The 14,364-nt window shown below is 41.1% G+C and overlaps 1 protein-coding gene across 3 annotated transcripts in view; it reads left to right on the top strand.

Moving 5' to 3' along the window:
• Positions 1 to 14,364, top strand: part of UNC5C (unc-5 netrin receptor C) — a 317,114-nt gene that overhangs the window by 253,560 nt on the left and 49,190 nt on the right. For 2 of the 3 annotated variants that reach the window (XM_083458645.1, XM_083458644.1), the window contains exons 8-11: positions 4,962 to 5,018; positions 8,076 to 8,267; positions 10,643 to 10,987; positions 13,554 to 13,641. In XM_083458645.1, coding sequence (XP_083314771.1) covers positions 4,962 to 5,018; positions 8,076 to 8,267; positions 10,643 to 10,987; positions 13,554 to 13,641 — 682 coding nt within the window. The remainder of the gene's footprint in view (positions 1 to 4,961; positions 5,019 to 8,075; positions 8,268 to 10,642; positions 10,988 to 13,553; positions 13,642 to 14,364) is intronic. The other variant, XM_083458646.1, reaches the window with a different exon arrangement.

Below are 14,364 nucleotides of genomic sequence, written 5' to 3'. Positions count from 1 at the left end.
TTAAAATGCAAATATCAGATTGGGGGAGGAGCTGATAATTATTGGAAATGCAGCAGTCATAGGCAATAAAGTTAACTTTCATCTTAGGACTGAATGAGGGTTAAATTCCTCTTCCACAAGCACCTGTGATACCTATAATTACCAGCCTCCAACACTCCAAACTAATTTTTTTTGAATCGGTGCCTGAAAATAATTGGAGAATTGGAAAGGGAAATACTATTGCATGAGTGGAAGTCTGCTGGTGTGACATTGGATGTCGACCTGCATATTAAATGCCAAGAGGCATTTAAGTTTCTGGTTAATTTGGCTTACTAGGAGGAAAAACCCCTACTACAATCTCCATCATGATTTGCTTTTCGCTCATGAGATTTCACTGCAAGTACTTGAGGACTTTGTTGGGTGTGCCGCTCACAACCATACCACAATTTCTACATTGCTTTGACAATCGTGTCATTTTCACTATGAGCTCTCAGTGTTACAAAGTTGAGAACTGGAAATAGAGCCAAAAATGGATTTTAGAAAAATCATTGTCAGTATTGGGAAGAGGTGGGGGGGGACCCATAAATGATAATGTAAGTTTCAACAGAGCCTTAAGTCTAGCTGTGCCCTACTTTTTCCTTCTTAAAACTGGAATGAATAATTCCCACCCCTCCAAATAATTTGAGATGTTCATTTAAATGCAAGGAAGAAACTAAGTGTCGAAATAACAGCACTTTAACTATTCCTAGAGTAAACACACAAGAAGTTAGCAACAAACACTGATAGAACCTTTGAAAATATTTTTTTTTTTTTTTTGTTTCATCAAAAGCCACTTGAGGCATCTTAAATTACTTTTTCCCCCCTCAAAGCAAGTTACCGACTATGACACCAGCTGCTCCAGGCACAGATCAACAGAGCCAGCAACTATTGTGGAGTCAAATTCAGCAGCACTTTTTTCTACATTTACCCTAGTAAAGAAATGTGGCAATGATAGTTGAAGTCCCTCAGGTACTTGCCATGCCGCAGTGCTGATACTGTGAGCAAAATAGATCAAGGAGGAGAGACTACAAATCCCTGCTTTGCACTGTTCTCACTTTGAAGCTGGGAGAAAAGTCATTTTTCATTATTGCAGGTACTAATCTCAGCAGATTTGCCTCATTATCTGAAGAAAATGTCCTTTCTTATTATATGGAAGATCAGATTGCCAAGCATTAAAAAAAACACAAAACCCTAAAGAGAGATGGCCGGGCTCACATCTTATGAAGCAGTTGACACCAAACACTGATTGTTTGTGTCCCCCAAATAATTTCCTTGCCCCCCCCAAACCTATTAATATTCTCAATTAAAATGTAATTTCAGAAAGGTGCTAAAGTTTCTGATTTAAAGTAAATTCCTATTATCAAAAGTGTTTGCGTATAAACAGTTGCGAGGGGTGTTATGTTAATCACCCATGAGCATTTTTTCAAAATGCCTGCGTTCAGTTGATACGTATAAACAACATATACTGAAATAGAGTTATTTCTTCTGAATCACACAGAGCAAAATCACCATTTACACTTAGTGGTAGTGGTTTGTGTGACATGTTGAGCTTGCATCATGAGATCTGACATTAGTTGACCACTCAAGTGCTGGTTAGCTCTCAGCCAAATGTGTGAGCTGACCTCCCTGAAAATGGAAGGGGTCAATCCAGTCTGCTATGTTTAGAGCACAGAGGGATTTACATGGGGCATCCCATATAGTTGTGTTGCCACTTTTCCCTGTGGTGCATGCATGTGGATATTCAGAGCATCAGACCATTTTAGGGAATTAGAGACTTGTGAATAATTCCCACTGAGTACCCATGCACAAACTCTTAACGGTGGAGAGCTGAATCAAGGCTTTCTTTGGCCTTGTGGAATTGTTCTGCATGTGGGCACTGGGCCTATGGTGTGCTGGATTGAGCTCAAGGTATTGTAGCTGAATTGACGTAGGATTACTCTGCAATGGCTCTTTCATAAGGCAAAATACATCACTTTACATTACAGTCAATGGCTAGTGAAGAGGACTTTGTGAACCATCTGGCTGCCACATTGATGGTTTCCACATGTTGTACACCTCTCATAAAAACCTAAGGGCTCTGCTGGATCAGGCCAATGGCCCATGTTGTCCACCATCCTGTTCTAACAGCAGCCAACCAGATGCCTATGGGAAGCCTACAAGCAGGACTTGAGTGCAACAGCACTCTCCCCACATGTGATTCCCAGCGACTGAGATTCAGAGACATACTGCCTCTCACACTGGAGGTATTATATGACCATCATGCCTATTAGATATTGATAACCTTATCCTCAATGAATTTGTCCATTCCCTTTGGAAGCCATTCAAGTTGACACCTTGTGCGGGAGTAATGCATACCTGAATGAGCGTCTCCACCCCCATCGTTCAGCCCGGACACTGAGATCCAGCACCGAGAGCCTTCTGCCGGTTCCCTCATTGCGAGAAGTGAGGTTACAGGGAACCAGACAGAGGGCCTTCTCGATAGTGGCGCCCACCCTGTGGAATGCCCTCCCTTCAGATGTGAAGGAAATAAGCAGCTATCTTCTCTTTAAAAGACATCTGAAGGCAGCCCTGTTTAGGGAAGTTTTTAATATTTAATGCTGTATTGTTTTTAACACTTGATTGGAAGCTGCCCAGAGTGGCTGGGGAAACTCAGCCAGATTTGGGGGGGGGTATAAATATAATATTATTATTATTATTATTATTATTATTATTATTATTATTATTATTATTATTATTATTATTATTATTAACGTGAATCAGCTAGGAATCTGAAAGCAAATCTAAGTTATGGAATGGTTCAGCCTTTTCATTAATAAGAAGCCAAACCCAATAACAGGAAGTATGTATGGAAAGAGACAAAACCCAGCCATTAACATTCAATCTACGGAGAGTTTAGAAGCATCTCTTGGGTCTCATAGTGATCTAATTTCACTCTGTCACCCTTGCGGCACTATCACCCTTGGAACGTAGGCAGCCGATTATACAGAGTCAGGCCATTGGTCCATCCAACTCAGTATTGTCAACACTGACTGACACTAGCTCTCCAATGTGTCAGACAGGCTTCCTTCCCAGCCATAGCTAAAGATGCTGTGCATTGAACCTCAGGCCTTTTGCATGCAAACCATGAACTCTGCCATTAAGCCACAGCATTTGAGCTTTTGCTTTTCTGCAGTATTGACTGGGAAATAGAATTATTAGCACAGGTGAAACGGTCAGAGTGTAAAGTTGAGAAGCCAAGTCCATTCTTTTGTCCACTTTGCTTATTTCCACTAACATATTCATGGTGGTCTGAGGCTGAAAATGGTGGACTGTTATGGGATTGCAAGTGATAGTCGCATAAACACATGCCTGAGAAGTGTGGCCAAAGCTAAAAAGGTGTCTACAATGTGCTTGTTTCATAAAACTTATACACCACTTGCTTGTAAAAAAAACCTCAAAAGAAAAGATAAAACAATAAATTAAAGAAAATTTCATAAGCAAACAAACAAATTTAAAATACTAAAATATTTTAGTTACCTCAACTTTCTAAGCATCTGGGTTGACTTACTTAAACAAGAATGTTTTAGCAGGTAACAAAAAGAGTACAGTGAAGGTTCCTGCTTGATCTCAATAGACAGGGAGCTCAGAAGAAATGTCTATCCACATAAAATCCTAATTCTTACATATTGCAGTATCTTTTACAGTTCCTTTACCTTACACAAAACACCATGTCCTCCATTTACGTAGTATTGCTTTGTTTGAATTGCTTCTTGAGCCACACATTTGAAGTTGCATGGGCCCATATTTTAGAGTCCAGGATTTGAGATGTACATGTAGAAATGTTGCAACTTCTAGCAGTCTTCAGACATTTTATTTCCCACATGCCCAACATTGCAGTGTTTTTCTATCTAGGCACAGGGGATATTTTTTGTGAACACAAGTGGGGCCAAATTCACTCTAGCTGGTGCCCTGATCCTAATCATGTTTGCCTGGGAGTAAGTCCTATTGGTCTCAGCAGGAACTTACTTCCAAATAATCATGTCTGTATTGGCACAAAGTAACAACAACAACAGCTTTTCTCCGTCACAGGAGCCATGGGGCAGATTGCCTAGAAGCATTGAATTATCACAGGAAATCAGGAAGAAAGTCACTTTTCTTGCTATTTGTCTCTAGGATAAAAAATGTGAATTGTGCAATGATTTTGTCAATATTACACAAAGCCTTCAAAATCTAAAATAAATTACTTTACAATCTCAAGGCTCCTATTGATTTTCTAATGATCTCAAATGGAACACATTCCATTTCCAACTCTCTGGCAAATTGCTTGCTCCCTGGAGAATTCCTATTGGATTTCTATTAAAGGGGAGGTTAAAACCATTCCCCGGAAATCTAGGGGAAAGGGAGGGGCAGGGGGAATGAGGCTTTTGCATGGGCTGAGCTCTCTGTAAATGGGTATTTAACCTCTGACCAATGACGGCAGGTCTCTTTCAGTTCTATTAGGCCAACAGCAAGCTACTATAATTAAATAAAAAAACCTGTTTAGAGCCCCACTGAACATGTCCTGGGAATTAAAGCATATGGCAAGGATTGGGGGGTAGAAGACTTTCCATATGCTAATGACCCTTGATGTCTGAAATAAATTAGATCCATTAGAGTTTATGCTCAATAAAAGAAAGACTTTAAGCACTCCAAAGTTAGTGACTCGAGACCGATTTTTGGCTCTGAAATTCAATCTGCCTACTTATTAATTCTTAGTGAGGCTCCTGAGCAGACAGGAGATGCAAAATTATAATAGTGTGCTGAATCAGAATTTTAAAGTACCATGGGTTTTCTTTCCTTTTCCTTTTTTTTTTCTTTTTAAATTAAACCATTCTTCATGTGTTGTTTGGTTTTTTGGTTTTTTGTTTTTAAAAAAGCTCCCTTTGTTAATTTGATTTTGTTCCCATCTTTTTTTTCTTTTAAAGGTTTCATTTACCCTATTTCAACCGAACAGAGAACCCAGAATGAATATGGATTGTCTTGTAAGTGTTGTTTGATATTATGTTCTTAGATACCAATTTCCTGCTCCCAAGATTTACTTTCAGCCTAACTTGTATGTGTTTTGCTAGCTTTAAAGAGGTGTATTGGCTGCTACATTAAAGAAACCAGTGTAGATAATGGGATGAGAAAAGAACAGGAAAACATGTGGAAGCGAGAGACTGAGAGAAGTGTATTCAGATCCCCACAGAAGCCAGGGAACAGGAAGCATAACATGGCTGCAAACATGTGATTAGTATTAAGGAAGAGAAACTTGCAAGAGGGAATATATGGTTGGCAGATTTTGCTTCTACTCTTGTTTGAGAAGGCTGAATAAAATAAGTGGTAACAATTGCAAAATGGAGCCTTTAAATTCCATTAGCACAGAGTAAATTGAACTTGATCATTCCTTGTTGGAGATTTCTCCATTTTCAGCTGTGTAGCTAGGACTCTGATGGGGAGTTTAAAGGAAGCAAAGAACAAAAAAAGTGTGTTTCTCTCTCTCTCTCTCTCTCTCTCTTTTAGAAAAGTGTTATCTTTATACAGAAAGAATGCAAAGTGGCTTGCTAAAAAAATTGTTGTTGTGTTTGTATTTCCTAATCTTAGCCTGCTTGAAAATAATAATGGTGGGATTTTTGTCCCTCTCTACATCAAAACTCTGCATCAAATTTGTGTTACATACTTAAGCCTTTTGGAAAGATACCTTGAGGGAGGGTATGTGCAAAGAGTGGCATTAAGTATTACACTGGGATTAGCAAAGGAGATGTGTTACAAGGAGATAGTGAAAATTCTCACAAGCTGGACAGGCTCCCTTAGGAGAACTACTGAAAATCCTGGCTTGCTTTTAGAGGTTTTTATAGCACTTGAATCTGTACTGAATTCTGAGAATAAATGTAACAAAGTGAGTAAGCTGGGAAATTCTAGCTCAGTTCAGCTGTGAACTTGGTAGGCGAACTACTGTTTCTAAGCTTTTGCCCCAATATGGAGCTAATAGTACTGTCCTACATTACAGAGGTTTTGTAAGGCTTCATGGGATAATCTTATGTAAAACATTCTGGAGACTCAGATATGTTCTATACATTGCTTTCTTTCTTGTTGAGTCAGTATTAACTCTGCCCTTCCATTTAAAAAGTTGTCCTATACATTAAAAGTAAAAGAATCACAACAGCATAAAGCCACATTTAGAGCAGGACCGCGAAGCATGATCCAGAAACACACAGAGAGACCAAACTTTTGCTGATAAGACATTGAAGTACGCAGAGCATTCTAGAGCTAGAACACATTAGCTCCAAAAGACTTTGCCACCAGTTGCCAGACACCTCACTTCAGAGGGTTGAAGAAGAACCTTCAAACACTATTAATGCATGGACAGATGCACAGGGAAGAAAGGACTCTTCAGCTTGTATTACCCTGCTTTGTGCATATAGTTCAGACTCCATCCCCAGAGTTAAGTCCAGTAAGTGTTTCAAGCCATGGCAACATTTCTGTTTATTCTGCTGTTATATGTAGAGTTGACTGGATTGTCGCTGTCAGCCCACACTGGAGGCAGGAGGAACTCTTGAGCCTTTCCTAATTCTTTGGGCAGCTGCTGTAGGCTTCTTCTGCTTGGCAGATGGCAAACCCCTTGAATTCTGTCCATTTGCTCATAAATGTGGGAGGGGACCTTAAATCCCAAGATCGCTTTCAAGTCAAAGTCTTGAAAAAGAGCTTTTTTTAAAAAAATCAGTTATTTTGATATTTTATTTCTTGTTGATTAGGAGCCTGTAGGAAACATTTCTTTGTTAGTTGTGTGACACTTTCCATCAGGTTCCCGTTGTGTTGCAGAGCTTCCATAATGGCTGGTCCACTCATGGCTTTAGAGCTGGCATTGGGAAGCTGTGAGCTTTCAGTTGTGATTAGCTGACAATTTAGTATATGTTCTGCTGAAGTAATCATTCCTATTGCACTATGCATGAAAGCTGGAGGCCAACACCATCTAGAGGGCCATAGGTTCTCCAACCTTGCTTTAGAGGAAGCACACCGTGCTATTCAGCAGCAGTGTACCCACATCCCCTTAGTCATGAGAGCGCCCATGGAGCTTTCCTTGTCTCTTCAATAGAGGGGGCAATTCTCCACATATGTGGATTCTGGTGTGGATTGCTAGCTTGTTTATTGCAGACAACAGTTTATTGCTGCCTGAGGTGAAAGAGCACTCTTCCCAATGGGACATACAGAAACCAGTTGGGTTGGCAGTTGAATCTTACTGCAGTACTGGTGAACGGAAAGTATCTTCACCTGCGATTAAGGACAGCCAGCTAGCGTAAGGGGTACAGGGCAGGCCGCATGGCACTCACAACTGTATTTCCTCCCCACCCCTCAGTATCTGCTGCCTGAAGCAGCTGTCTCACTCTGTCTAATCATAGGTCCGTCCCTGAATATTTGTATGTGTATGCAGGAGAATTCTAAACTACACAGGCAATCACAGTTAATATCTTGATGGAAACTTTGTGATTAACCAAAGACTGAGTTATGTGCTCTTAAGCCCCCTTTCAGGCCATGAAATTTTGGCATATAAGTTTCCCTTAAGAAATATGCTTGATGAATATCAGATTCAGAAGATGACTGCCATTTTCTGTACTTGTTTAGTTTAAGGTTGGATTGCTTTTTAAAAAGTGAAACATTCAATGTAAGGGGCAGGGGAGGAAGAAAGAGAGTCTGTTTTATGATCACATGCCTTGATAAATTAGCATTGATAATTTCACCATGAACTGCTATGGTGAATACCTCTTTTGATTAAATTTCCTTGTTCATCCGGTTATAAACAGTATGTTATTCTACCTCCTTACAAGAAAGAGAGATACATAGATGAAGAATTAGAAAACAGCTATGAGAATTATTTTTAATAAATATAAATATCTACTAAAAGTGGAGAGTTTTTGAAGTAGTTTTTTAATTAGCCTATAAAACTGGTAGTATGCATCTGTAGGAAAGGATAGCAATGTATAAGTACACTTTCATACATTCTTGAGACCATAATTAATACTTTATGCTTCTGTGCCCCAACCCACCCACTTTTCCCCCAGCTGCTCCTGATTCAGATGACGTAGCTCTCTATGTCGGGATTGTGATAGCCGTGATCGTGTGCCTGGCTATTTCAGTGATCGTCGCATTATTCATCTACAGGAAGAACCACCGGGACTTTGAGTCAGACATTATAGACTCCTCAGCGCTAAATGGTGGATTTCAGCCTGTTAATATCAAAGCTGCGAGGCAAGGTTAGTTTCCCTTTGGCCATTCACATTGACCACAAAAAGACAATCTCTAGGGCCATGTGAATTACAGTACATTTCCTGAAGGGGTCCTAGCACCTAGCACCCTATAAGGAATCAAAATTTATCTGTATGTATGTATGTATGTGTATATACTCTTATCTTCCTACCAGGTTTAGTGACAGCTAGTAACTTGAATGGCCATCTTTTAAAAGAGGATTAGACAACTTTATGGAGAAGAAGACTATCAATGGCTATAATTGATATGTTCTTCCTCTACTCTTGGAGCCGGTATGCCTCTGAATACCATTTCCTAAGAACCACAAGCAGGGAGAGCACTGTTGCACTCAGGTCTTGCTCATGTGCATCTCATTGGCCTCTATGTGAGCAGAATGCTGGACTAGATAGTCCTTTGGCCTCATCCACCAAATCACTGAATTGGAAGGACCATGAGGATCATCTGCTCCAATCCCTTCAATGTCCTACAGTGTCCTCCCATGTTTTACTCAACACGGGACTTGAACCCACAACCCTGAGATTAAGAGTCTCATGCTCTACCGACTGAGCTATCCAATAAGGTTTTCATTTTGTTATATGTATTTGTTTCCTGGGACAAGTGCTAAAAGGCAGGTCATGAAATTATGGATCAGCAATTAATCAACAGGATGAAGACAGAATGTAGGTTTTCACTGAATGCTATCAATTTACCTTCCCTTATCTTCCATAATCCCATTTTAAACCTATTAGTCTCCCTTTCATTGTGGCAAATCTAGATGGTAAGTCTCTTCTATCAGGAGTCTGTTTTTGGTACAGGGTTTGGAGACACCAGGACCAAATCCAAATGCCTCAGATCATTCAACCTGCAGCCTTCAGTAGTACAGCCCAGGGGGTGGGAAATATATTTATGATATAAATTGACCCTTAGGCTTGATTGTGCTCATAAATATTTGTGGCTATGATGCTTCAGAAAATGAAGGCATGTAAGCCTCTTGGCACTTGATGAAAAGCACTTGCTGAGGCTGCAATTCTTTTTTCTTTAAAGAAATCATATTTTGCAAATTAAAGTTAAATCAAGTAAACGTAGCCAGAGTTTTGTCCAAGGCAGAAGATTAGCAGAGCTGCAGTTTGGTTGCCAAGGATTCATTTAAATCATTGCTGCAGAAGACACTCAAGAAGATGCCCCAGGCAACAATTCAGTCCTGACTAGGAATGATAAAGTACATGATTTCATAGTTATTTGGAATTCTCTGTTTCCTTTTCCTGTTCCATTTGGTTGCATAGGCTGATGTTTTGCAGTCAGCATTTTGCATGAAAAGTATGACAGAGAACATTTCTTCCAGAGAGATTTGGAGTTGGACTCCAGTTGCCATGACTATAGCCTTATTAACTGTTGCCCTCTGTCCAGTACTTTAAATCCAGTCCTGACTTATTGCTCCATCACCACCATCATTATTAAACATTTGCTGGTACACTTACTTCTATATTATAGAAATCTCATATAACCAAACAAAGTGCATATGAACCAGGCACTTTCAAACTTGCGTCAAAATTAGTACTGAGGGGAGAGAATCTGCATTCAGAAACACAATTATAAATAACAAAGCATACTTGGCAGGAGCTGAAAGAAAAATAATTCTGAGTTTCACACTTCAAAACTTTACTAATATTTTGGCATGAATTTGGGGTTTCATTATTGCTAGCTGTTGGGCTTCATGAAGAGAAATACAGTTTTCAAAATTCTGAGCTTGGGTTCTGCTGCTAAAATCAATATTAAAAGTTATGGGATTTGTCTAGTCTTGGGTTTTTGTAGCTTTGCTGACCTAATGCAAACAAATTATTGGTTTTCAGAGACTTGGTAGAGTAATAGGGATGTTCATTTTTTCCTGAATTGCGTTAGTCTCCTTTCAAACAGGCTTTGGAGTTGTTGCAGTTTTTGAAATATTCTTTGACTTGTATAGTAAAAAGACAAACTCTTTAAGGTTAGAGAGATACTTTCCTTTATTTTCATTATTTCCAGTAGTATGTTCAATTAGAATGAATTTCCCTTTTAACCTGTTGATGAAAGCAAGGATGTAAATCATATGGATCCAGCTAAAAGCCAGTGATTATCGCCTCTCAATACATCAAGTAAGGAATAGCAACTCCCCCCCCCCCCCCGACAAGCAGTCTTCACTATGTCTCCATGTAAATCAGGGTTACCTAAACTGGTGTTCTCAACATCTGGAGAGCATCATATTAGCTACCCTTGATATAGATATTCATGCTGGATTTCATCTGCCACAGAGCCACATTATTTTTTTAACTCCAGCCAATATTGCACCTAGTAAAGAGTATATCTTGTGCATAATAATTTCCATATTACTTTTTTTTTATTAACACAGACCTCCTAGCTGTGCCTCCAGACCTCACTTCTGCTGCAGCCATGTACAGAGGCCCCGTCTACGCTTTGCATGATGTGTCAGATAAAATACCAATGACCAACTCACCCATTCTTGATCCACTTCCCAACTTGAAGATCAAGGTGTACAACAATTCGGGTGCAGTCACTCCACAGGATGAGCTGTCCGACTTTTCGTCCAAACTCTCCCCACAGATCACTCAATCCTTGCTGGATAACGAAGCATTAAACATTAAAAACCAGAGTCTTGCACGGCAGACAGACCCATCGTGCACTGCTTTTAGCACCTTCAACTCTCTTGGAGGTCATCTGATTGTACCAAATTCAGGTAAGTGACTTCAAATACAGTAGTTGGTTTTTTAAATTTATTTTTTAAACTGACTGATGTGTCCAAAATATGGTTTAAAGTGTGTGTGTGTGTGTGTGTGCGCGCGCGCGCGCGCGTGCATGCACGTGCACGCACACACCCACCCCAGCAAATAAAATTATTTAGGTCATTCTTGGAAATCTATATCTTCTGTGTTTAGACCAAAGAGTGCTTTCTCCAATTTGGGTTTATTCAGCTATTACACATATTCGCTCCCCAAAGCCCTGGCCTTCTTTAGCAGAAAATTGCAAAGCTCTGAGTCATTGCCTTCAGAAGCATTGGCCTCTCAACTTCCATGTGTGAAGTGGGATTCAGAACCCTTGACCTTTTCTTTCATGTAGCACCAAAAGACAAACCAACCTTCAAGGCAAAAAGCCTCACTGTTGGCACTAGACATAAAAGGACAAATTAATTACAAAACAATTTAGTCATTCCAAGTTTCAGTTTGCTGTAAACACCATGGATAGAAAGGAAGATGCTTAGAATAAGAAGATTTTTATTTTTCTCGGCGCAGATTCCAGTGCAAAGCGTTGCTCTTGCTGCATCGAACCCCTCAATACATATGTGTTTTCGTATTTGAAAGTTATTATGCAATATTTAGGGGTTTCAAATAGGGAAAGTTCTTTTTCCAGGATTGTAATGGTCATTTTCAGAAGTACATTTAAATGCACACAGAGCATTGCAAAGGAAGGGTTTCTAGCTGTATAGGGGGAATGTACTGTGCATTTAACTAAATGCTTGCAGGCTCTCAGGAATTTTCACAAATGTGTGTAGCTCTGGGGTGGAGTATGCTGCCACAATGCCACCACCCCACCCTTCCTAGGTGTCCATTGCACCCATTTAGAACATCTGGAAAAGGGTAGCCTGGATAGCTCAGTTGGTTAGAGCATGGTGCTGATAACGCCAAGGTTGTAGGCTCAATCCCTGTATGGGACAGCTGCATGTTCCTGCATTGCAGGGACTAGGTAAACCTCAGGGTCCCTTCCAACTCTATGATTGCAGGGACTAGATGAACCTCAGGGTCCCTTCCAACTCTATGATTGCAGGGACTAGATGAACCTCAGGGTCCCTTCCAACTCTATGATTGCAGGGACTAGATGAACCTCAGGGTCCCTTCCAACTCTATGATTGCAGGGACTAGGTGAACCTCAGGGTCCCTTCCAACTCTATGATTGCAGGGACTAGGTGAACCTCAGGGTCCCTTCCAACTCTATGATTGCAGGGACTAGGTGAACCTCAGGGTCCCTTCCAACTCTATGATTGCAGGGACTAGGTGAACCTCAGGGTCCCTTCCAACTCTATGATTGCAGGGACTAGGTGAACCTCAGGGTCCCTTCCAACTCTATGATTGCAGGGACTAGGTGAACCTCAGGGTCCCTTCCAACTCTATGATTGCAGGGACTAGGTGAACCTCAGGGTCCCTTCCAACTCTATGATTGCAGGGACTAGGTGAACCTCAGGGTCCCTTCCAACTCTACAACTCTATGATTTTATGATTCTATGATATTGCATACTGATTTATTTTTTCAAGATAATATTTATTGGTTTTTTAGTTACATACTGTACATACACATATTGCATTACATTTTACATTGCATACTGATTTAAGGAAGGTCATGGAAGGAAAGCTTCCCTTCCCCTTCTCCCCCCCACCCCCACCCCCACAACAACAGCACCTTATCAGGATGTTGGGGGCCCTCCTGAACAAAGGGAAATGCATAGGAAGTTACCTTATACAGAGTCAGAGCAATGGCTAGCTCAACACTGTCACTGGCAGTGGTTCTCCAGCCTTCCCATCCCAACCTGAAGGAAGCAGGGGTTGAACGTGGGATCTTCTGCAAGAAAGCAGAAGCTCTGTTTGTTATAGTTCTTCCCCTGAACATGAGATAAGTGGGGGCTGGGGGCTGGGAGGCAAGAGGTTGCCGAACAGATATGAAACTTTCTTTCCATTAAATTCCTTCATTTATTTTAGGATCTGGTTTGGAGTGATTCCTAGCTCCCCATGCCCTATTCAACAATATTCAGGACTGACTATCACATCTAAATGGTAGATGATGACCAGATAAACTGATATCTTCTGGGCGGCAGAAGAAAAATGCTCCTGTTGTTTCATGGGGCAATGCTTTGCTGGCCTTTCTAAAAGTTTAATTAAATGAGAATTGCCAAGGGAAATGATCCCATTACTACTGTTTGGAATAGTAGATGTAATTGTTGTTTCCCCCTCCTTCATTTTTACAATGTAAGCAACAGAGCAGCCATCTGCTTGTTCCTTAAATAAAACAAGAAGGGAGGGGGAAACACCCCCTTTTCCGACTCCTTCATTGCTGGAGACAAGCAGAAGAGGCATCAGCAAGCAATAAACTGCCAGGTAAAAGCATCAAGATAGCCATAAAGCACCCTGCTTTGAGTGGGATTTTGGCATGCAGAGCCATGTGTTCCCGAGCTTCTTCCTCAAAAGGTCAGCCTGCCTTTCTTTTCCACTCTTTATTTTATCTGCTTTTCTCTCTCTCTCGTTGTTGTTCTGCAGGAGTAAGTTTGCTGATTCCTGCAGGGGCCGTTCCCCAGGGGAGAGTCTATGAAATGTATGTGACAGTTCACCGAAAAGAAAACATGAGGTAAAAGAAGGCTCTGCTTACGGTGCATTTGCTTTAGCGCTAATTGCAGGGAGGAGGCAAAGTGTGTGAACACAGCGTTCTGATCAGCATATATCTGTATCGACACAAGACTGGAAAAGCTGCTGAGGCCACAGAATGGTTTGCAAGCAGACCCAGAAATGGAACACTCGTCTGTGTGTGTGTGTGTGTGTGTGTGTGTGTGTGTGCATGTGTTTGTAGTTCTAACCAGAGGTCTCTCTCATGCGGTGTAGGAATTTGAATTTTGCAGCTACTCAGCTCTCAGGTTCATGCCAGTATTCAAGGGGTGGGGGGAAGCAGCAGCCTTGGAGGTGCTGTTCAACAGGGTTATAGCCAACTCCCTCCCACCCATCCACCTCCAAAAAGTGTCACACAAAAAACCCATCAAGAGCTATGTAAGCCTGTAGCATGGCAGACCAGCATCATTCTGAAATCCATTTAGGATCGTTTATCACAATTGCACAGGGACGCGGGTGGCGCTGTGGGTTAAACCACAGAGCCTAGGACTTGCCGATCAGAAGGTCGGCAGTTCGAATCCCCGCGACAGGGTGAGCTCCTGTTGCTCAGTCCCTGCTCCTGCCAACCTAGCAGTTCAAAAGCACGTCATAGTGCAAGTAGATAAATAGATACTGCTCCGGCGGGAAGGTAAACGGCGTTTCCATGCACTGCTCTGGTTCGCCAGAAGTGGCTTAATCATGCTGGCCA

The sequence above is a fragment of the Podarcis liolepis genome (assembly GCF_965112155.1).
Source record: "Podarcis liolepis genome assembly, chromosome: 9".
NCBI lineage: Eukaryota > Metazoa > Chordata > Lepidosauria > Squamata > Lacertidae > Podarcis > Podarcis liolepis.
The sequence above is the reverse complement of the archived record's forward strand: the minus strand, read 5'-3'. Positions and strand labels throughout refer to the sequence as shown.